A 23,378-nucleotide genomic window follows, 5' to 3' on the forward strand; every position below is an offset into this window, starting at 1 on the left:
CCCCCCACACACACACACTAACTCCTAGTCATCTTCTGGGTCTCAGCTCAAATGTTATTCCTCAGTGACATCCCTCCATCTGTATCAGCTCCCCAACTGTGCTCTCTCAAAGAAGCTACCTCCCCTTCATAGCAGGCCCCACCTGCAACTCTGCTGACTACATCCCTCCACTACATCATACACTGTGTGAGTAGGGGTGCTGACTGCTGGCTTCACTCGGCGTCCTTACAGCAAGTTCAGCAGATTCCTGCTGAACGTATGGCCGTACCTTACAAATGAGACGAGGCATGAGCAGCAGCACCAGGACACAGTCATGGTCCCCACCTGGCCGAAGGAAGCTGTCGGGCATGAAGGCTGTCAGCAGGGACGTGTGCCGGTTGGCCTGGGCCACCTCCATCTGCCTCAGTTCCATCTCAATGGCCTGTGAGGTGGACAGGAAGGCAGGCTCTCAGCCAGGCTGAGAGAGTCCCAGACCCACGTTGCCTTGTTCCACCAGGCCCCCTGCTTCCCCGCCCCCAGGAACCCCACACCAGGTCAGTCCACACCACACCAGGTCAGTCCACACCACACTGAAGCTGAGCTCCCAGCATTCTCCCCTCTCCAGCCCACTCGCTTTCCTGACCTTGGCATGGGCCTTCGTCTCAGCAAACTTGATTTTGAAGTCAAAAGTCTCTGGGGGTGGCTGCTGCTGCCGCTCCACAGATGCTTCCTGCTGGTTTGTCAGTTCCCGATTCACATCCTGGGAGCAGAGATGGACAGTGAGGCACAGCTGGGTCATGAGGGAGCCCTGGGGTGATCCTGGGTGGAGAGCAGGGGTGAACAGGCACCTGCAGGTGGGCGGTCAGCTGGCGGTATTTCTTTATCGTTTGCTGGTAGTCTGCAACTGTCTCCTGGGCCGCCTCCACACGCTTCTGGGCCTCCCGTACCCGGGCGCCCGCCATGTCCAGCTGCTCCCGCAGCTCCAGTTCTGTCTCACGTGCATTCTCCTGCAGCTCGTCATTCATCTCATTTATTGCTTCCTGGGAGGCCACGAGGGAGTTGGGGCAAAGGAAAAGCAGGGTCAGGGTAGCAAGCCAGGGTGGGTCCACTCACCAGACACCCTGCTCAAAGGTCAGGGGTCATGTGTCAGTCCCTCTCTCAGCTAGTCCCTTCATCCAGGTCAGAAGTCGGGCTCTGCTCTCCTCTTACCAAGTCCCCCACGGTCTCTCTCAATTCCCGCACTTTCTCTTCCAGATTCAGGTTCCGGTCTGTCAGCATCTCCACCATCTCCTCAGCACCCAGAGCAGCATCCACCTGTGTTCCAGGGAAGGAATGGGGAGACGGGCTGCTAAAAGGTGCCTAGAGAGAGGAGGCACCTACAGGAGCCTGAAGGGACCTATATGGGGACTCTGGGAGAGAGGCTGGGCTCCCCAGACCTGCTCCTTGAGCTCATCGATGGTGCTCTCTGCCTGGCTCAGCTCCTCCTGCAGACGCTCCCGCTGTTGCCTCACAACTTCCAGCTCTTGGTTCTTCTTTTCCATGAGCTTCTGGAGTTTCACGTGCTCCTGCTTCTCTGAGGAAGAAAGATCCCGCATCCTGTGGGAATCGGGGAGAAGAAGAGGGAGAGCGTGTCAGAGTCACCGGGCAATGGGCGCTCTAACGCGTCTGCACAGGAGAGTGGGCTCCGGAGCCAAGCGGTGAGGGACCCTACCTCACCAGGGCATCCTTCAGGCGGGCGTTCTGCTCCTCGAGCTGCTTGAGCTGATAACTGGATGCAGCCCCATCTGAGCCTGAGGAAAACCATGAACACCTTCAGACGTGATTCCAACCCCACCATCTGTGCCCCCGCAGCTCCGGGCCCTTACCCTTCTCTTCAATCTCAGCCTTGAGAATCTCCAAGTCAGTGGTGAGCTCCTCCACACGCTCCTTCAGCGCCTCCACCTCCTGCTGCAGGGACTCAGCCCGCTCCTCAGCCATCTCCTTGTCCAGAGTGGCCATCTCGATGGCGTCGGCAGTGTCGGCCATCTCCTCCATGTAGCGTTCCTTTGCTTCCAGCGCCTCCTTGGCTTCCTGGGGGGTAGAGGTTGGTGGAGGCACAGGTACAGGAATGCCTCATGCGCCCTCTCTCACAGAACGTTCCAGGCTCCAGCTCCCGCTGAGTTTCCAGGACACTGTTTCGGGCCCCAGGCCTCCCAGCCCGCCCTTCCTCCCGAGTCGCACCTTCCTCGCCTCTTTGAGGCGCCGCTGCAGGTCTGCCTGCTGCTCCTGCATTTTGCTCTTCCATTCCTGCACCTGCTCCAGCTGGATCTTGTGCTTCTCCAGCTCTTTCAGCTTTGCCTTGTCTTCTGCCCGTTTCAGCCGCAGGGTCTCCAGTTTCTCCTCCAGGTCCCGTACCTGGGCCTTCAGCCCCTCCTCCTCCTGCAAAGAGACCCCTTGTTCTACGCATAATGTCCCCCTTCACCCCACTAGAGCTTCTTTGTCTAAGCTGGAGGAGAAAGGATAGGAATGTGTGCAAACATCATTCCAGCCCCAGACTCAAAAGCAAGTGGCATATAAATATCTGAGAAGAGACCAAACATATGGGGAAAGTATGAAGAAGGGCAGAGAGAAAGTGTAGCTGAGTCAATGGCAGGGAACCCAAATGCCATGTCCCAACCCTTCCAATCCGAGTTCTGGATCTCCCCCAACCCTGGGAAATGTCCAAGACCTGCCAGGATCACAGGCCTCTTTGTGTCTTGGCTCATCTTCACCCTCCCCAGTCCTTACCTTGGAGGGAGAAGGAAGTGGGGGGGCTGCTCCAGGAGAGGTGAGGGCCGGCGTGGGGATGACGGGTGCTGCCAGCGGAGTCTGAGCCGGGGTGCTGGGCTCACTGCTACTCAGCTCACCTGCTGATGCTGAGCCAGAGGGGCCCAGAGAACTACTGGCTCCGGCCACCCCAGTACTACTGGCTGGACGGGTGGGCTATTCAGAGAGGGTAGGGGCAGACGAGAAAGAGTAGGGGACAGAGGTTGTGAAGGAGAAAAAGACAGAATATGAGAATATGGCGAGGGAAGGAGACAGAAAAGGAAAAAGGCAGAGAATATCAAAGCACAATGAGAACAGAGAAACAGTGAAGGGAAGAAAGAAAATGACACAGTCAGAGATAGTGACAAGGGACAGGGAGAAGAGAGGGAGGGAGGTGAAGGGGAGGGGAAGAAGGGATGGAGGAAGACATAAGGTTATAAGGCTCCTCCCTTGGCACTGGCCCCACATTCCTCCCAGCCCTGGCACTATCCCCTCAGAGCAGGATCCCTTACTCCCTAGAACTCCCTTCTGTGACCCACTTATGATCATTCTAGCAGTTTAGTCCTCCCAATCCTATCATGCTCTGGGCCCACGCCCTCCTCCCCCAGAGATAAAAAGGGCCTCGATGTCATTTCCAGAGAAAGAATAGACTGCAGTTTGTTCTCTTTCAAGTTCCCGGAGAAGACTGGGCTAAAGGTGGGGTACCAGGCTCTACACCCCGGCTAGGCCCTCTCTGCTCTTTGGGAGTCAAGCTGACTCTCCCTCCCCTGATCTATTTCAGGGGACCCTGCTTGTAAAAGGCCAAGGTGAAGGTTGTATCACAGACACCGCCTTGAAGCAAGGCCAGCACAGCCAAGCCTTCTGCCATCTCCCCGCTCCAAGACGAGAGGCTCTCATCAGGCACCACTCCCCAGGCCTGTGTAGGGCTGGGCGGAGAAGCTGCCCTGAGGCCCCTGGTCTTGGAGCAGACAGGCCTGCCTAGTGCTCTCCATGGAGTGCTGAGCTCGGAAGCTCTCCTGATGGGCCGACACTCAGAAACCACATGTACTGACAAACACGCCTACCTTCTTGTCCCCTGACATTTGTAAGGCCAGGTTCTTCTTCACCTGTCTTTCAATCCCTGCCTCCATCAAAACTAGTCAAAACACCCTTTTCAAGAAAGCCTGCCTTAACCACAACCACTCTCATTTCTCTTTTGCATTCAAACAACTGGCTCAGGCATCCTCCCAAAAGCCAGAGTCATTTTCCCAGGAGTGACCTGTCACTACCTTCAGTCCCCTCACTCCCATGAAGAGAGAACCCAGGATGCACTGTGACAAACTTTTGTTTGGTCATACACATGCCCACATACATGCACATGCCTGGAATGTGTGTGTACACCCTGCAATGGCTTGCACAGAGGCCTGTGTTTTCTCACCTTGGGCCGCCGAGTTGTGGTCTGGACAGGCAACAGGAGCCAAAGAAGTAGTCAGGAAAGAAAGAATAGTGGCACAAAGATAGACAGGAAAAGGGACAGCAATGAGAGCAGAAGAGGTAACAGCAATGGGGCTACGATTAGCCACCCCACCCTCACCCCCAGGCCACCCCCTTCTCCCTCCAGTGAATCATCTTGTTCCTACTCCAGGAACTCAGAACTCTAACCTCCCATTGGTTCCTTCTCCCACTTATGCCCAACCCTTGCAGACCTCACCACTTCAAACACCCTGGAAATCCCAGAACCCCATTCTCCTTAACTGAGCCACAGGGGACCAAAGGCAGCAGCTGGTGGAAAAGGTCTCCAGAGACCAGGCCTTCTGAAAACAACTTCTGGCAGTCCAGCCCAGAGCCAGAGGCCCTGCCCACCCACCACTCCCAAGGCCTTTCCCAGGTCAGCCCCCTTCTTTCAAGTGCTAGACTCCACAGAGGATCCCCTAAAATAACAGGTGACAAGACTGATGACAGGAGGCCAGAGGTGAGTGATACTAACCCAACAGAGGGAGATCAGGCCACAAGGCAGAACAACACTGCTGTCGTCCCTACCCCCACTCCACCCGCTGCCCAGGAACTGATCCTATAGCAGTCTCCATCCCTAGGGCAGAGGGCTCAGGTGTCAGGACCGTGAATACTGCATTAGCCAGAAGCCCAGAGCTCAGCAAAGTAACCCCACCCTGCTGCAAGGAAGGAGGTGGGGGTGGACAGCAGCATACATAAACTACTGCTGAAAACAATCTAGAATCCCTCGGGTTACTGCAAAGTGGTAAATAGGTGATGAACTTCAACCCCAAACAGCATTCTTGCTACCCAGTATCTCCTGGTTCCAGCAAAGACAAGATTTGGCCTGGGCCCCCGTTTGTAGGAGACACTGAGCCCAAGGAAACGAACCCCCACCCCTCCTACCCTGAGCTAAGCCTCCACGGCAGGTTGTAGGTAAAAAACTATTGTAGGGTCTTCATCCCATCCTGGGAAAGCCCACTGATACAAGCCCTGGTGGGGGGAAGGGTGCTGGGAGTACAACCAAGAGTCATTCTAGCAAAGGTCAGGGGAGGCAGGTCTGCTGGAGGCAAGGAGACATCTGAACCTGCTTCCCCAGATTCTCACAGGAAGCTCCCAGAGCTGCTTTGCAGCAGAAACTGCCTGAACTCCAAGCCTGAAGGCCACTGGGTACAAGGCCGAGAACACAGACCCAGAGCCAAAAGCAGGCAGGGTAGGGAGAATGCTCAGGACATGGGCCATGGGAGTGACACACACCTCTCCCTGCCCCCACCATCATCTCTACCCTCCTCCCAACCAGGTAGACAGATGAAGTCCCCACCCCCACCCCAGCAGCCTGCTGCCATCGCCCTGGCAACCCGGCAGCAGGACCAGAACAAGCAAGAGTACCTTTCGGGCTGTCGGTGCCTGTCTCATCATTGCAGAAAACCAAAGAAAGCCAGGACAGGAAAGAGGAGGGACAGAGGAGGATGGACACACAGAGGAAGGACAGACAGAGGGAGGGAGGGAAAGAGACCAAACAGAGGGAAAGGCGGCGGAGACAGATTAGTGCATCAAATCCCAACAATGCAGCCTCAGCTTCCCGGCCAGCAGCTTCCCAGCCTGCAAATGGCTGTGACTCGGATGCAGAAGCCTCACAGATGCACAGAGGGGCAACCAGGCTCCTGCGGGCACCACAGAGGCGCCGGCCCAGTTCTCCAGCTTAGGCTTATGGCAGCCTCAGTGGCCGCAGCACCAGCTCCACCTGACGTCATGCACCCACCCTCCTTTGCTCCTTGGGGGTGGAGCCACTGCTCCTCAGTCACCTAGCAACCGCCTGACTCCGCAGGCTCCTCCTCCTCCTCATGACTGGACAAAGTCCTGCGCAGAGCCCGCCCTGCTTCTTCCTCCCTCTGAAATGTATGTGTACATTTGTGTACACGTGTGTGGCTCCTCCCCTTCCCCTCCCCGACCATCCCCAAGTGTTTGTTCCAAGAAACTGGGCTAGGGGCCATTCCAGAAATAGTACTCTCTGGGGCGAGTGCATCACTGGGCAGGGATCACTGCTCCATCAACCTTGCTCATACTCATGCTCCCCTCAGCCTGCAACCCCATCAACTCTACTTCTGTCTCTTCTCATCACACACACACACACACACACACACACACACACACACACACCCAGAGCACCCCTCTTGCAGCAGCATTAGCTCTGAGGGGCACACAGTGAGACTCAGAAACCCTGGGGACTTCAGCAGCAGCTCTAATGACCCTCCCCTGGTTGTAGGCAGGTTCAAGCCTGAATCTAAAGGGCTCCCAGAAAGGACTGGCACCTTGCAGAGACATCTGGGTTCTCTTCTGCCCTCCTTCTCAAAGTATGTTCTTTTGTTCTGGAGTTAGCTCCCTGTTTCCTGGCTAAGTGAGCTGCTGTGAGAGAACACCGGAGAGACCTGGGGGGACCAGGAGCAGAGAGGCACTGTATCCCAGCTCAGGCAGCCCAGGCTGGGCTTTGCCACACTTCCCCCAGGACATGGCCCCACCAATGTCAGGTCAGGCTGCGGCCAGAACTCTTTTGCCACACTTCCCGCAGGACTGGGGCATGGCTCAGGCCCCACCAATGTCAGGTCAGGCTGCGGCCAGAACTCCTCCATAGACATCAGACTACAGGTCCATGCTCTTCTCTACTCAGAGGCCTGATGTGAGAGGAGAGCCCTAACCAGGAGACAATAATTAAGGGAAGAAGCCAAGTTTCTACGACCTTGGAATAGGTCTAGCATCCTTTTCCTTCTTACCTCCCATTCCCACCGGAGCCAAGACCCAAAGCAAGTACCAGCATGTGGTCTCTTCTATGCCAAGACTTCTAAGTGAGGACCCATCACCAACCAAGAGTCGAAGGGAGATGTTTTCCTCTTCCCTCCCATGGTCCCCATCCATAGCTTTCCATGCAAGGTCAAAAGGGCCTAAGACAGGCTGGCAACACGGAAATCACAGAATCGCACATACAGCACAGTACATACAGGTCAGACAGGCACATGCAGGTCAGAGACAGCCTGGGCACGGGCCCAAGGCACGGGCTGGTGTGAGGAAGTGGCCATGGCAGCAAGGGAAGAATTGAGCCCCACTCCAATGTTGATGGAAGGCTGCAAGGGGTAGGAGGTGGGCCTCGGGCACAACACCAGAGGAAAGAAGAGGCAGGGAAAGACTGGAGGAACAGAATGAAGGTGGGCATTCATGGCAGTGCCCACCCAGAGGTAGGCACACAGATTCTCAGGCTTTCCAACCTGGGATGTTCTTACTGTGATCTGACTTCCCTCCTCCTTGCCCAACCACCTCACTTAGTACTTTCTGCATCGCCAGCCCTCCAGTCTCTCCTCCCACTGCCCCACGCTCGGGCTAAGAAAGAACCCACTGTAACCCAGTGAAGGCTCCAGTCCATGCTGCTGCTATTTACAGTCAAGTGATCTCAGTCTCTGACTAGAAGTCCTGAGGCAAGGAAGTGCAGGAATTGTCCTAATGAGTGCTACCTGGGCCTCGACACCGAGCCTGATATCCTTGCAGCCCTCAAAAGCACTCTGAAAGACAAGGCCGCCATGTCCTCTGGCCAGCCCAGCCCAAGGTCACACACACATGCATGCAGCAGCCTGAGACATGCAGGACAGCTGGGGAGGGGGCTCATGGCCCTCACCCACCCAGGCACAAATAGTAAACACACCACCTTCTTAGGCTTCAGTCCCCGCTGCGTGAGGAGTAGGAAAGGGAAGAGTTAGAGAACAGACGTCACACTGGCTAACTGGCCAGACATCCGGAGTGTAGGTATTAATATCAATGCAGGCATGCACAGGGACAGAGGGAGTTAGGTCACTGTCAAGCTCTGGGTAAGTGAGGTGAGGGGTCCCTCAACGACCAGCTTCTTGGGTGTCCACACCTTTGCCAGAGAGCTGAAGAATCTGAGGCCCCCTCACACACCCTGTGCGGAGCAGCGAAAAGGAGCTAGGATGGGCCCTCTGCATACCGCCTAAAACAGGTGGCAGAGGCCCAGCTCCTTACCATTCATTTGTGAACAGGAGAGCCCCTTCTTCCTCTAGCTCCTCCCTTACCCTTTCCCTCAGACCTTTTAGATCTTGGCAGGCTTGGGTACCAAAAGGTAGGAAGTTGACAAGAGCATACTAGGGTCAGACCTGTCCTTCCTCTCACCCCTAGCCCAGGTCCCATTTGAGCCTGAACTTCTGGGCCCTAATAGTTGTTCCTTGCTGCCACCTTTACTCACCCCTAAAACAGCAACTCAAACCCAGAAAGCTTCCTTTCCAGGGAGGATGGAGACTGGAAGGCTAACTCCGTTTACTCATCTATGGCTTCTACCTGCCTGGCACTGGGTCTCCCTCCTCTCTCTTTTTCCTTCCCTCCTCTCTATTGCTTCTCACTCCCACCCCAACCACTCACCAGTTTGCTGGAGATGGAGACTGGAAAGCTAACTCAGTTTACTCATCTATGGCTTCTACCTGCCTGGCACTGTGTCTCCCTCCTCTCTCTTTTTCCTTCCCCTCCTCTCTATTACTTCTCACTCCCACCCCAACCACTCACCAGTTTGCTGGTCTTTGCAGCTGAGTCAGTTCCCTCTGTAGAAAGCAAGAGAACATTATGGCAGATAGGAAAGTTATAACAAGAAAAGATGGTGATGATGGGAAAATCTTAGGATCCACTGTGGCCACTATGGACTCCTGGATGTGGAGTGGCAACTTAAGTGGGTGGTGGTTACCTCTTTTGAGGGCCTTTGAGGCAGAAGAATCAGGTGTCTCTGGGGAAGTAGTATCTGCTCCATCTTCAAATACCTGGATCTGAGGCCACAGAATAGATTCAATAAAACCATATTAATAATGTTATGCTGTAATATGGGGCCTTCTCCAGTCCCCAAGCAAGCCTAGGGTATAGAGCAGAAGATAAGGGTATATCTTCAATCTTCCCTCCCCCACTACCTCCCACTCTCTCAACCAGAGACTTATGTTCATGCCCAGGAAAAGGGAGCATCAACACATTAGCTGCACATGCAACAGAGCATGTGAACATGTGTGTTCACACACAGAAGAAGGGTGTGAGTACCTGGGATTGGCGCACAAAGATGCCATGCCCTTCATCACAAGTGAAGTACTTCCTGCCTTGGACAGTTCCATCATTCTTGCCCTTTGCTTCATCCAGGATCACGCCTACCCATTTGCCAGTGGCAAAGAGCGTGGCTCCAACATAGGCCACAGTGCCTCGGTGCCCTTTTCCAATCACCTCCACACGGGAGCCCACTCGCAGAGGCCGGCCACTGGCCTCTGCACTCATTCTGTTGCCGCTGGGTGTCTGAAAGGCACATGCAAACACACAATTAAAGCCCTCAAAGGTGTCTTCCTAATGCATAAGAAGGGCCCAGTCAGGACCCTGAACTGAAAAAGGACCAGGAGTCACTTCCCTGGACCCCACTTACAGGGTGAAGTGGACCCCCAAATTCCCTTCTGAAAAAAGTCTTCTTCTAAGACTTCTCTAAACTCTTCGGAAATCTGACAGAATTTTTAAGAGTTTATATTTAAATTTTATAACAAATCAGAATTTATTGACAGATCTGTGAATGTCACCACATGGCTGCTTTCTCAGGAGCACTGCCCCCCACACTTAAGAAGGGAATGAAGCTCAAGCAAATAACTCCATTTAGAACAGGCTCCCCACAACCCAAAGCTCTGACTCGGGAGCCTGAGCTGGAAAGATGGGTGATTCAGTAGGCAACCCCACTGACACCAGTCCCCACCCCCACTGTCTCCTGCCTTCCCTCTGTTTAAACAGCTCTCCTAGGCCTCTCTCTTCCAGAAACACACAGTTGTGCCTCCTTCCAGCCCTCAAGTCATCACCATCCTTCCTGACCCGACTCCCCTGACCCCCATCCACACACCTACCATGACACTCCTGGCTGCCTCACTGCAGCCCACTGGACCATTTAACTTAACTCCCTTCTTCCTGACCTGAGCACTGTTCCGCCAACTCTCTCCCCCCATGTTATATTGCTACAAAAAGTAAAACAAAGGCCAGGGAAATCAGGTTCCTCAGATCTGTCCTGCACCCTGCCCCTGAGACTGGCCAGCAGTCCAAATGGATGGTTAGCACCCCGAGGATGGACAAGGCAAAGGAATAGAGTAAACACTGTCCTTGGGAAGCTCCCGTCTCTGACACACCAGTGATGACAGGACACAACTGAAAGTAGGTTCCAAATAGGCCCGTGGTTGAGAAGAAAATCACACCTGAGCCGTTTTCAGCAACAGCAGCTCCATGAACCAGGGCCTTGCAGCACACAAATGAGTGAGGTGTGAAGAAGGGACACCATGGTCCTAAAGACTCCACAGGCTCCCTCCCGATGCCTTAACTTGGCTTCAGAAGGGAGCTGTGCAAGACATGTCACTCCCTAACTCCCTTTCCCAAAGAGCATATCCAGGAAGGTGAGGAAGGTTAGCAGCTCCCAGGGGCCCCAAGACCCCAAATCATACCTGGGATGTATAGGGTGCCTCTCGCGGACCCGTCAATAAAAGGCACTGACACTGACACCAAGGCTGACCCCAAACTTAGAGACGCTCCCCAACCTCCCAACCCTAATAAGCCTCTCAGATCCAGGTGGACACAACAGTGGGGACTGATTCAATCACAGCCAGAAGAGAGAGAAAGCAAGTGACAAACAACAAAGCGGCTCTAAAGAAAGGCTTTAGTATAAAGCCATTCCAGTCCACCGACCCCATTCAGACTCCCAAAGACTGTCTATCCCCCATCACCAACCTCTGCCCTGAGGTCCAAATAAAGTCAAAGGCTGGGCCTCGCCGGTCCCCAACTCCGGGAGGGGAAGCCGGTCCAGCCTCACCATCAGGGCTGCGAGTGGCCCCGTCCCAGCCCCAGCCTGTCTCCCCAGCCCCCACAGCCATGTCCACAGGCACCAGGCCTTTCCCAGCAGCCTTCCCAGGGCCATCGCAGACCAGGGCCACTTACCCGGCTGTACACGTGCCTCCTGCTCTGGGCCATGTTGCTCCCCCGGCCTGGCCTCTACCCCCTCCCCGGCTGACCAAAGACAGAGAGAAAAGGCAGAAACCCAGGCGGAGGGTCAGGGCCCCAGGCCCTCGTGGACAGACACAGAAGCCATCAGACGCGGCCCACCCCAGTCCATGGACCGGCTGGGAGGCGGGTGGGGACAGAGGTGGGGACTGAGGAGCAAGTCCCCTCTGCTGCCCGAAGATTCCTGAGCCCAGAGACAGGAATCCTGCTTGCCAGCTGATGAGTCTCACTCTGCGCTAGTGCTGCTCTAGACTTGTCAGGGACCGTGCTAGCATCTGGGTCCTAGTGCCCCCATGCTTCACGTGGGCCAGACAAGAAGGGCAGGGACTATGGGGCCAGGCCAGCGGTTCTCAACCTGTGGGTCGCGACCCCTTTGGCGGTCGAACGATCCTTTCACAGGGGTTGCCTAAGACCATCCTGCATATCAGATATTTACATGACGATTCATAACAGCAGCAACATTACAGTTATGAAGTAGCAACGAAAATAATATTATGGTTGGGTCACAACATGAGGAACTGTATGTAAAGGGCCAGAAGGTTGAGAACCACTGGGCTAGGCCCAGCCACAGACCCTCAGCACTCATCTCCAGAGCGCAGCCCTGACATTCCTCCTCCACCCCCATAGCACACTTTCCCCCAGGAGGTGAGGCCTCAGCAGGCCTGAAAGCGTCAACTGCCAGGGCCTCCACACAGCCAAAATCAGGGTTATTCACCCCTTCCTGGTGCTCTTCTCCCTCCCCTCTCTACACTCTGGGCTCAGGGTCCAGACTCATGATGTTAGGGTCTGGATTTCAATCTCACACTGGGCCAGAGGAGCCAGGCCCTGCCCAACACCCAGCGAAGGAAGGATAGTAGCAGAGGCAACTTCACGCACACAGCAAAGCAAGTCAATACCCCAGTCCCACCTGGATGGCAAAGACTGCCAGTCACTCTCCTCCCTTCTGGTTGTTATAAGGGTCAGGCTCTAAACCTTAAGATTATCAGGTTCAACTGGATTCACAGGGTAGTGGTCAAAAGCACAAGGCCCAGCTTACCTCGACCACCTGTACTCTTGGCCTTGCCTCACAGGCATCTCCTTAACAAAAGTGATCAGATGGTTTATTTTCTATAGTTCAGTAGTTCACAAAATGTTTTTAGCCATGTATTACTTTTATAATGAAAAATGCATGCCCGGCCGGCGTGGCTCAGTGGTTGAGCATCAACCTATGAACCAGGAGGTCACGGTTCGATTCCGGTCAGGGCACATGCCCGGGTTGCAGGCTCAATCCCCAGTGGAGGGCGTGCAGGAGGCAGCCGATCAGTGATTCTCTCTCATCATTGATGTTTCTCTCTCTCTCTCCCCCTCTCCCTTCCTCTCTGAAATCAATAAAAATATATATTTTTTAAAAAGAAAAATGCTTAATAAGATGGTGAATTCTGGTAAACGGTCTCCAGAGGACTATGTAACCATACTGCTTCATTCATTTTACCCATCTAACATGGGTAAGAACCAACAGACCAGGGTCGCTGCTACTAAGCAGCCAGCAAGGGGTCTGACCTATGGCTCCACTGGGCCTTGTCTGAACTGGGTTTCCCTGGGTCTTCCTCCCCTCCACCCTCTAAGGCAGGCCAGAGAGCTTAATAGTAGAATGATAGCCAACAGCCAGGTCTAAAGCCCCAAAACACCTCTCCACACCTTTAGTCCTGGCCAGGTCCCCCAGGAAACCACTTTTCTCCTCTCTCGCAAAATCTCTATGTTGCCTCCTTTCTTCCCTATACACTATTACACAGGCGGTTGGGGCCATGCAGATCCTTGCAGCATGGACTTCACATATTCAGAACACTTTACAGTCTACGGAGCATTCTGGTTTCAGACTCAGGCTGCTTAGGTTTAATTCCTGGCTTCACCACCTGGTAGCTACATAAACTTGGTCCAGCCACTTAACAGCTCTGTGCCTCAATTCCCTCATCTGTCCATTGGAAAAAATCAAAGAACATATCTCAATGAGCTGTTATGAGGACTAGCCGAGATAATCCATGTAAAATATTTAAGACATTGTCTGGCCCTAACTGGTTTGGCTCAGTGTTTGGAGCATCTGCCCACAGACTGAAGGGTCCCAGGTTCAATTCTAGTCAAGGGCCCGTACCTCAGTTGCAGGCTCAATCCCCAGGCGTGAGCAGGAGGCAACCAATCAATGTGTCTCTTTCCTTTACATGGATGTTTCTCTCTGTCTCTCCCCCTCCCTTCCACTCTCTAAAAATTAATGGAGAAAATATCCTTGGGTGAGGATTAACACAAACAAAAAGACATTGCCTGGTATTTAGTAAGTATTCAACAAAAGTCAGCTAATAACAAATATGATGATAACATTATCATATTTGGACATCACAGCAACACCATGGAAAGGCAGGCCAAAGAGAATGCTGACAAGGAAACTGAGGCTCAGAGAACTGAACCACTTTCCTGAAGTTACACAGAAGGTGAGGAATGGAGCCAAAACTGCAGCTACAGCCTACACTGAAACCCTCCGCACATCCTGTTATCACATAGCTCTAGGCTCCCAAGGCCCTGCTCTTCCTCCAGACACACTGCCTTCAGAAATTGAAAAGAGCTGAGATCTAAGAACAACCTCACAACTCACTAGCCACACAGGTATATATAGCCACCTAACTTATTGGAGGCTGTTTCTGCTTCTATAACATGGGAATAATTATCTACATTAATGTTATGAGGCTCGAATAAGACAAAACACATAAAAGTGCTTTGTAAAAAGTGCAGAAGCCATACAAGTACAAAAAAAATCACCTGACATGGCAACAGATGGTATCTAAGTCTTAAAATAAAATATCTATACAATCCATATTATAAGGATTACAGACAGGAAAAGGATAAGCCAGAAAGAAAACGGGTGCCTGACTATGCCTCAGATTTTAGGTTGTGTTTTGGGTATGTTGAGAGGAAAGATCTACAAACACTTTAAGTTGTGAACACAGTATGAGCAGAGACAGAAACAATTTTGTTTCACTAGGGAATATCAAAGAAGACTAGCTGGACTGAAGTGAAGAATTCAAGATGAGTTCGTCTATTAAACCATAAGCCTTTTAAAATGGAGCCCACAACTTCTTCTCTTTATGACCCCATCACCCTTAGCTCATGGAGTCAAATATTTATTGGCTAAATAAATACATTAATATTGAGATATGCTAGAAGGTTAAGTATGGATAGTCAGGGAGTTTAACATCATGTAGAGATAGATGGACTTGATCCAATAACAGGAAGCCAGTCTCTTCCTGAGCAGGGGACTAGCATAATGAAAACCACTTTAGGAAGATCAAACTGGTGGCTCAGTGGGATGGAGTGGAGACAGGAGCAACTTGGTGAAGATGGGGATAACAGCAAGGGGGCTCCTGCAATAATGAGCAAAGGGTGAGGAGGGTCTGAACCAGGTTCATGAGAGAGAGACAGAGAGTAGAGGAAAGGGGCCCATTTTGAGACAGTAGCAAAAAGCCCTGGGAAGACCAAAAGATTACACATGGAATAAGAGGCAGCAGGCCTGCATGGGCTCTGGAGACAGAGAGACCTGGCTACAGCTTTGGTTCTACTTCCTCACCTGTATGACTCTGGTCAAGATATTTAACTCAGAGCCCCAGTTACCTCATCCGTAAAAAGGGGGAAGTAATGCCTACCTCACAGAGATGTTGTGAGAATTCACTAAGATTGAAACAAAGCATTTAGCACAGTGTCTGGCACAGAACATGTGCTCAAGGAATTGTTGACATCGTCTTCATCATGATTGAGAGGGTACATCAATGATGACATGCACACAACACAGTAGGGACTCAAATTCTGCATAAATAAATGAATGCAGGAATAAGTGAATGAATGAATAAACTTGGGAGTTTTCAAGCATGAGTAATGGAAGAATGATGATTGAAAACATTAACAGAATTGGGTGGGGGGATGGGAAGGAAGACTGAAAGCGTTAGGAGAAAGTAAGTCTTGTTCTTAGGGCCTCCTCTGGGGCAAATTTATTTGTGTACACTAACACATGTATTCCACTATCTCCTTCTAAAATGCACCTGTCATGCAGGCAAAACAGAGCCCATTATCTCCCATCTACAGGTGATGGACTGAGTCTCAGAAGTCAAAGACTCACTCTGAGTCTCATGGCCAGAAAATGGCAGGGGGCACGTTTGACAGGTACCTAATCCTTCCACAGCACACTGGGCCCCACCCCATGTCACATAGGACAGTTCCAAGTTGCATGTTCCCTCAGCCAAGGAGAAGACAGATATTCGCTAGATGTCTAATCTATTTTCCTCCCCAATGATAATAAATACGACTAAAATGTCTAGGAAAATAGTAAGAGAGGAAGGGAAAATCTGTGTCGGGTAAATTGGTTACTAATGATCCTGGAGAACATTTCAGAATATGACAGGATAACAGGTAGACTGCTGGGAATTAAGGAGGAAAAGCCTCTTTGGCACCCAGCCTGCACCACTTCTCTCTTGCTTTTACTGACGCCCCCGCATCCTTTAAGCCCTTGACCTCCTCTTGTCTTGCCTCACCTAACCTTGACCGTGGCCTAAACCAACTGTTTGATTTCCCTGATCCCACTCATAAAGGAAATCCAGGCAGTCTGACAGGAGTCCACACACTTGAACTGAACTGCATTAGGCACTGGGCACAGACTAGTTTGGTTACAAAGAGATAAAATGAAACACAACGGTAATTAGCAAGATCCAGATCTTAAGACTAGGGTAAAATCGGACATCTCTGAAAGGATGGCAGAGAAGGGATAAGTGTGGATGGAAGTCCCTCAGGAAAGAAAAGGTTATCTCACTGAGGGGGGAATGGGAGCTGGGGGGGCTGGAAGCTTGGAAGGCTGGATTCCAGATACACACAGGAACCCAGAGAGAAAACGCATACAGAGCCCTTTGTTCCCAGGTCCTACTCCTATATCTGCTTTACGGATCTCATGTGGAGAGGGCTAGACCCGAAATGGACTTTCTTTACCTCCCCAGCTCTTCATTATCCCCAGAATTGTCTGCAGCCCATTCCCAATCCTTAGCTCTCTCCCCCTCCCAAAGTATCCCCCTACTCCAGGAATACCCAGTGACTGCCAGGCCAACCTCCCAAGGGCCCAGGCCTCCAAGAGCCAGCAAGGAAAGCTACACAATATGTCCCACTTATGCTCAATAAAGGACCTTTGGCAGGAAGGCAAAAGGCACTAGAGCGAAGTCGGGAACTGCAACCTTCCAGTGTCAGCAGGAGTCCTCCTTAACAACCTGTTTGAAGTTCCTGCTGGTTTCTCTCCAGGAATCAACCAGCAAGTCCCTGGCACTAGGACCCTGCAGACAGGGAACCCTGAGCCTGCGCTCTAAAAAGAGAGATGCACCATTTCACAACTTCAGCAAAAGCCAAAGCAGCCAACAAAGCCACAGCCACCTGGGCTGTGCTGGGCTCTGCCTTTTGGGTAGCTCCCTGGCCACTCCCCAGAAACAGAGCATTCTGTCCTTTCTCTTTTTAAATCCACGTCATCACCTGATCATAATGGAAATCAATCTCAAGTCACCGCGCAAAGGCGTATCCATGGCAACCTCAAGAGGAAGGACAGAGAAATGATGCTCCAGTGGCTGCAGCAGAAAAGGTAAGTCCATTTCTCTTCTATCCATACCACCCTCCATCTTCCCCTTTCATTCAAGTCAGGCATGGACCTCACCTGCACATTCCAACTGTCACACCAATGGGGAAAACACAAAACGTGGGTGTTAATAATCTATGCTATTATGTACGGTTATAGGTCTTTCTAGTCCCATAATGGCAGAAAAAATTCTTTTTCTGGCTGGCACAGGCAAGATCTCTTTTCTTATTCACTGTCTCAGGTGACACAGTCTCAGTCTACCTTATACTGGTGGTCTCTTGTCTGTCTGGTCAGGCTGCTGAGATACCACTCAAGGATTTCCGAGTTCCCTACATATTTGTAAAAAGCCAGCAACGACACTGACCTCGCCATCTTGCCCACCCATGCCATGATCATGCTCACAGGCTGGCGTGGTAAGCCTCCCTCCTTAGCAGCCCTAAACTCCAGCCCCTTGAGCACTACTGAGCCTAAGTAATCCTCCATGCCTCAATTTCCTCTTCTGTAAAATGGAGATAATAACAATACTTTTCTAAAAGAGTTGTTGTAAAAATCACATTAAGAATGCCTGAACAGCCCTAACCGGTTTGGCTCAGTGGATAGAGCGTCGGCCTGCAGACTCAAGGGTCCCAGGTTCAATTCCAGTCAAGGGCATGTACCTTGGTTGCGGGCACATCCCCAGTAGGGAGTGTGCAGGAGGCAGCTGATCGATGTTTCTCTCTCATTGATGTTTCTAACTCTCTATCCCTCTCCCTTCCTCTCTGTGAAAAATCAATAAAATATATATTTTTTTAAAAAGAATGCCTGAACAGCCCTAACCGATTTGCTCAGTGGATAGAGCATTGGCCCAGGAACTGAAGGGTCCCGGGTTCGATTCCAGTCAAGGGCACGTGCCTGGGTTGTGGGCTTGATCCCCAGTAAGAGGTGTACAGGAGGCAGCGGATCAATGATTCTCTCTCATCACTGATGTTTCTAACTCTCCCTCTCCCTTCCTCTCTGAAACCAATAAATATATATTTATTATTTTATTTATTTATTTATTTATTTATTTTATTTAAATGCCTGAACAGCGCTTAGAAGAGTGCCTCGTATAAAGCGCTCAATAAATGCCAGCCATTATTATTATGAGGAAGAGGACGGAGAGACTACAGTATAGTTCGGGGGGTACTCAACACTCTTGGAGGGTATTTCAAGTCTGCATCTCTCTCTTTCCTCTGGACAGCGTTTCAAGTTTCCCTCACTACTTTCAAGTCCCTGTTCCTGTCTGAGCCCACACCAGCACTCTCATCCCTCAGCACATAACCTGGTTGAGAAAGAAACTGAGCCTATTACATAAGAATTCCTTTGCAAATTTAGATATATCTTCAATAGTCATTGTCTCTTTCTCCCCACATTCTTCCCTTTCTTGTCATTCCTCTTCCAAGGAAATGATGACCCCTTCTTTAAAGAGCCGACCCCTACGCCCTTCTCTGGGGACCTGATTTTACAATCACTTCTCTTGTGCCTTCAATTGCACCCTCTCTCCTGGCTCTTTTTTTTTTTTTAATATATATATTTTTATTGATTTCAAAGAGGAAGGGAGAAGGATAGAAACATCAATCATGAAAGGAGAATCATATTGGCTGCCTCCTGCATGCCCGCTACTGGGGATCAAGACAGCAGCCAGGCCATGCCCGTGCCTGGAATCGAACCCAGGACCCTTTAGTCTGCTGCCTGATGCTCTATCCACTGAGCGAAACCGGCTAGGGCTCTACTGGTTCTTATATATCATCAAATAACCTGTGCTCAAGACTTTTCTATTCTACAAAAACTGTTTCTAGTCTCTGTTACCTCCTCTGCAAGCTGCCACCATCTCTTTTCCTCCCTTCCCTGCAAAACTATTCAGTGAGTACACCGTCCCTGCCCTCACTTCCCATCCACTCAATTCTCCGGACTCCCTTCCCTACCCCTCCCTCCACTGAAGCTGCTCACACTAAAAAAGTAAAAGCGCCCTGGTGACAACCTCCTAACTGCCCAATCTCAACGTGCATTTTCCAAACTCATCCTACCTGATCTCTCCCTGGAGCAACTGAGGCTGCTGATCCTTTTCCTGGAATTTCTTCCTCCCCTAGCTCCCTGGACATTCTCTCTCACTTTGTGTACCCATCTCTCTCCCTCCTCTGTCATCTTCAGCCTTCTCTTCAGCGTGACTGAGCTCATTTACCCCCACAGCATTGACTACCACTTTCACCTACCTGGGCATGGATGCTCTGAACCTCAGACCCACATTCCCACCTGTCTGCTAAGTGCCAAAGACCCAAGTTCAACATGACCCAAAACACACTCTACCCCTTTCCTCCTCTGCATTCCCTCTTCACTTCTGGCACCACGAACCATCTAAAACAGGAAACGGAGTCATCCCCAGCAACGCCCTCTCTCTTGTTCTCAACAACCAATCAGTCGTCATGTCAGATTAATTCTGTCTTTACAGTCTCTCAGACCCTCCCCTCTTTCCCATCCCCACCGAGCTATCCTTAGTTCAGCCTTAGACCATCCCAGGTTATTACAAGAGTCTCCTGACAGCCCTGATCCAGATTCTCCCCTTTCAGTCTCCTCCCGGTTAGCCCCAAACACAATCTCACCACCTCCCTGCCTAAAACCCTCCAGTGGTTTTCCTGCCCACAAAACGGAATCATCTTAGTACAGCACTACAAGCCATTACAAACTTGGCTTCGTTATGAGCATAGACTCATCAATCACCTCTCCTTTGATCCCAAGTTCTCGTCAATTCCAGCCACTTGGATTTACTCACCTTCCCCCTTATGCCTCTGCACATGTCACCAGGGCCATTCTCCCTCGTCATCTTCAAGGCTCCGCTCAATGGTCACCTCTTTCCTGCGGATTCCCCTGACATCTCCATGCAGAGCTAGTTATTCCCTCCTCTGCCTTCATACAGCATCTTGGACATATCTCTTAAGATATCACATTTTATTTAAAATATTGTTTCCCTTATCCCATTATGAATTCCTCCAGGGCAGAGAGTTTTTATTCACCTCAGTATCCCAAGCACGGAACACGAAAGACACTCCATGTTGAATAGAAGCCTGTACCCGCACCAGGCCCTGGGGATATAAGCTGGCTCTGAGCTTCCACATAGAGTGGCTCCGCCACTGAGGACTGCACCACGGCAGGAATCACCAGTCACACTCAGTGTGCTGGAGTCATGCGCACACACTCCACAGAGATAGCTCTTTCTTCTCCAGATAGGAGCCTAAGAAACTAAAATTGCAGAGACAGCCCCCCCCCGGCAGAATCACCAGTCACACACTCAGTGTGCTGGAGTCATGCGCACACACTCCACAGAGATAGCTCTTTCTTCTCCAGATAGGAGCCTAAGAAACTAAAATTGCAGAGACAGCCCCCAGGCCCTATTGGTTATTTTCGGCATCGATATAACCAGCAGCCCTAAGTTTCAATCTCTAGGCTTCCAGGGTGAGAGGACCATAGCCAGACCACTAGGCTCTTGAGAACGTGCAGATCTTCTGGAAAAACAGCTTTAGTGGGTGTGACAAGGGTCCAGTCTCTGCTTCAGTGAACACGCATCCAACCACCCCCCCTCCCCGCCCCCAGGGATATGTAGGAACTTGGGAAGGTCAGACTGGACATCAAATTTGCCCATCAGCCAAGTGCAAATGGTATGAGCCTGAACTTCAAAAGAAAAATGATATAAAGCCAAATTCAGAGTCTCCAGGATGGCAAGCCCTAAACATCTGAACCAGTGAAAGCTCAGCACTTACTTTCTCAGGGGACTCTGAGGACCCAGCTCTCACGTCCCTTGGTATGGGACAGATAATCCACGTCCCCTCGAAACCTCTGCTACAATCCCTCCCAAACCGTCACTCCAGGAAGCCACTAGCCATGAGGGCAGAGTAAACCTATAGTGGCAGTTGCCAGTGGTATTATGATCCTCCCAACTATTTTGAGTCCTCCCTAACAACTTCTCCTTTGTAGCCTCATGTCAGTCAGGCCCAATTTATCAATTTTTCCTTAGAATTGCCTCCAGCATCCTTCCTCTATCCCCCATTACCACTATCATCACTTTGGTCTGCCATTTAATAGCTTCGAGAATTAAGGCAAATGGTTCTCCCTCTTTGGTGTCTCAGCTATAACACAGGGTAACAGCTACCTCACAGGATTATTAAGTTGAATGGGATCATGCCTGTGAAAGGTTCTGTAACCTGTGAAATGTTATACATAAATATAAGGCATTACTATTATCAGCAACCTCGTCCTCTATTACTGATATGTGGCGTATCTGGCTCCCTGCCTCTCTGCTTTCCCATTTCCAACCACATTATACACCACAGTAAAACTATACATTCTAAATGCTGCTTTCACTAACATGCCATTTCTTACTTGAGCCAACGGTCCTGGATCTGACTTATGCACTGTCATCTCCGCATTACTGTCAGCTGCTTTCCCATAGAGCAGCGGTTCTCAACCTGTGGGTTGCGACCCCTTTGGGGGTCGAACGACCCTTTCACAGGGGTCGCCTAAGACCATCGGAAAACACATATATAATTACATATTGTTTTTGTGATTAATCACTATGGTTTAATTATGTTCAATTTGTAACAATGAAAATACATCCTGCATATCAGATATTTACATTATGATTCATAACAGTAGCAAAATTACAGTTACGAAGTAGCAACGAAAATAATTTTATGGTTGGGGGTCACCACAACATGAGGAACTGTATTAAAGGGTCGCGGCATTAGGAAGGTTGAGAACCACTGCCATAGAGGATGCCTTCCCTAGTCTTGCAAGCCCCACCCATCCTTCAAAGTCCAGCTAAAGCCCCACTACACTCCATGAAGGACTACATTTAAAAGAAAGGAACTGAGCCCTAGCCGGTTTGGCCCACTGGATAGAGCATTGACCTGTGGGATAGAGCACATGCCCAGGTTGCAGGCTCGATCCCCAGTAGGGGGCATGCAGGAGGCAGCTGAGTAATTCTCTCTCATCACTGATGTTTCTATCTCTCCCTCTCTCTTCCTCTCTGAAATCAATAAAAAGTATATTTAAAAAACAAATAAATAAATGGAACTGAAACAGTGTCATGGAGCATTAAGGGCAACTTCATTTGGAGAAATCTTGGTAGGAACATCTGTCACTTAATACTTTAAGAGTCACCTTTTTAAGAGAGATTACACTTTTTTTCCTATTTGATTCTAAGAGACAACCTAGGAACACAGTTATGAAGATGTATTTTGGCAACAAAACTTCCTTATTGAACTATCCCAAGATAAAAGGGGATGCCGTAAATTTCCCATTCTTAGAAATGTTCAGGCCCAAATTAGCCATCGGGCAAGGCTCTTTTAGATGGAAGTCACAAGAGTAACTGGCCCAGAATCATAGCATTTTAGGTCTGAAAGGAACCTTAGAGATCTAGTCCAGTCTCCTATTTAACAGGCTTGGACAGGCGAAGTGACTCATTCAAGGCAACAGTTCGTTCTGGAAAGCAGGAAGAACGTCTCTGACTTTCAGTCCACTGAGCTATACCCTTGCTACTCAAAGTGTGGTCCATGCACCAGCAGCATCAGCATCGCTTGGGAACTTGTTAAAAATAAACATGCAACACACCAGAATCTGTATTTTAGCAAGACACCCGCCCCCGCCGCAGGGGTATACACTATTAAAATTTGAAAACACTGACCTACGCTGCCCCTTCCAAACCTTGAGTTTCTACCGCTGAAACTGCATTTCCCAGACGGTTTCAGATGTTAAACAGGGCAGCACCCACGAAAAACAGTATTCCCCCGCTCAAATCTGGGCAACTCTCCATATTCTACTTCCAGCAGGAGCGTCCTGGTAATACCATCAGCACATGAATGGCTCTGAAATATTCTGCAGGAGGAAAAACTTTAACCATGAAGTTCCTGAACGTATCTGAGTACAAAATGCCTTTTAAAATGCATGCACATGCCCACGGCTCAGGCTTTGGCTGTGCACCAGGTAACGAATGTCAACTCTGTCTCGGAGCTCCTTGGTTCTCAGTCCCTGCAGCACACACACCAGGTCGGTCGGTGGTCAGTGTGGGCTCGCTGCTCTCTTCGCCGCTTTTAAATCACTTTCCCTCTCAATTCGGCGGAGTCCCTCGCCTGTGTGATTGAGCTGCGGTTCTGCCCAGAGACGAGGGATGCGCAAGATGACTTCTCCAGGGTCATCCTGCCGGCGAGGGCGGACCCCACAGTGGGCAGCGCACACACACCACACCCGCACCCAGGCCCCACGCTCGAGTCCTCTGTGTTTTTTGGTTATTTTTTGTTTGATACCAACTTCTCAACCACGTGCCCACGGGAAACCTGTGGCTCGGAATGGGTCCGGGGGTGCCTCGGACGCGCCCCAGGAAGGAGCGGGGAGGGAACCCCGGCGATCCCGGAGAAAGGCGGGGGCACCACCACTCGGGCCCCCAGAGAGCAGCGGGGGACAG

The 23,378-nt window shown here is 50.9% G+C and overlaps 2 protein-coding genes across 8 annotated transcripts in view; one reads left to right on the forward strand and one right to left on the reverse strand.

The window, feature by feature from the left end:
- The window catches only part of DCTN1 (dynactin 1), a 19,027-nt gene extending 7,475 nt beyond the window's left edge, over positions 1–11,552 (reverse strand). The window contains exons 1-16 of one of the 6 annotated variants that reach the window (XM_005869439.2): positions 11,218–11,552; positions 9,310–9,555; positions 8,969–9,047; positions 8,794–8,828; positions 7,928–7,948; positions 5,623–5,640; positions 4,181–4,201; positions 2,746–2,940; positions 2,200–2,397; positions 1,845–2,049; positions 1,691–1,769; positions 1,416–1,575; positions 1,189–1,293; positions 828–1,019; positions 623–739; positions 269–421 (exon numbers count right to left, since the gene is read on the reverse strand). In XM_005869439.2, the coding sequence (XP_005869501.1) occupies positions 269–421; positions 623–739; positions 828–1,019; positions 1,189–1,293; positions 1,416–1,575; positions 1,691–1,769; positions 1,845–2,049; positions 2,200–2,397; positions 2,746–2,940; positions 4,181–4,201; positions 5,623–5,640; positions 7,928–7,948; positions 8,794–8,828; positions 8,969–9,047; positions 9,310–9,555; positions 11,218–11,250 (1,857 nt within the window). In that variant the 5' untranslated portion in view covers positions 11,251–11,552. Of the gene's footprint in view, positions 1–268; positions 422–622; positions 740–827; positions 1,020–1,188; positions 1,294–1,415; positions 1,576–1,690; positions 1,770–1,844; positions 2,050–2,199; positions 2,398–2,745; positions 2,941–4,180; positions 4,202–5,622; positions 6,111–7,927; positions 7,949–8,793; positions 8,829–8,968; positions 9,048–9,309; positions 9,556–11,217 lie in introns of those variants that run through there. The other 5 variants (XM_014542260.1, XM_005869446.2, XM_014542259.1 and 2 more) reach the window with 5 other exon arrangements.
- Positions 11,553–16,662: 5,110 nt separating this feature from the next.
- The window catches only part of WDR54 (WD repeat domain 54), a 30,209-nt gene continuing 23,493 nt past the window's right edge, over positions 16,663–23,378 (forward strand). The window contains exon 1 of one of the 2 annotated variants that reach the window (XM_005869431.2): positions 16,663–16,912. The gene's annotated coding sequence lies outside the window, so the exon portion shown is untranslated. The remainder of the gene's footprint in view (positions 16,913–23,378) is intronic. The other variant, XM_005869433.2, reaches the window with a different exon arrangement.

The sequence above is a fragment of the Myotis brandtii genome, unplaced genomic scaffold (assembly GCF_000412655.1).
Source record: "Myotis brandtii unplaced genomic scaffold, ASM41265v1 scaffold294, whole genome shotgun sequence".
Lineage (NCBI taxonomy): Eukaryota > Metazoa > Chordata > Mammalia > Chiroptera > Vespertilionidae > Myotis > Myotis brandtii.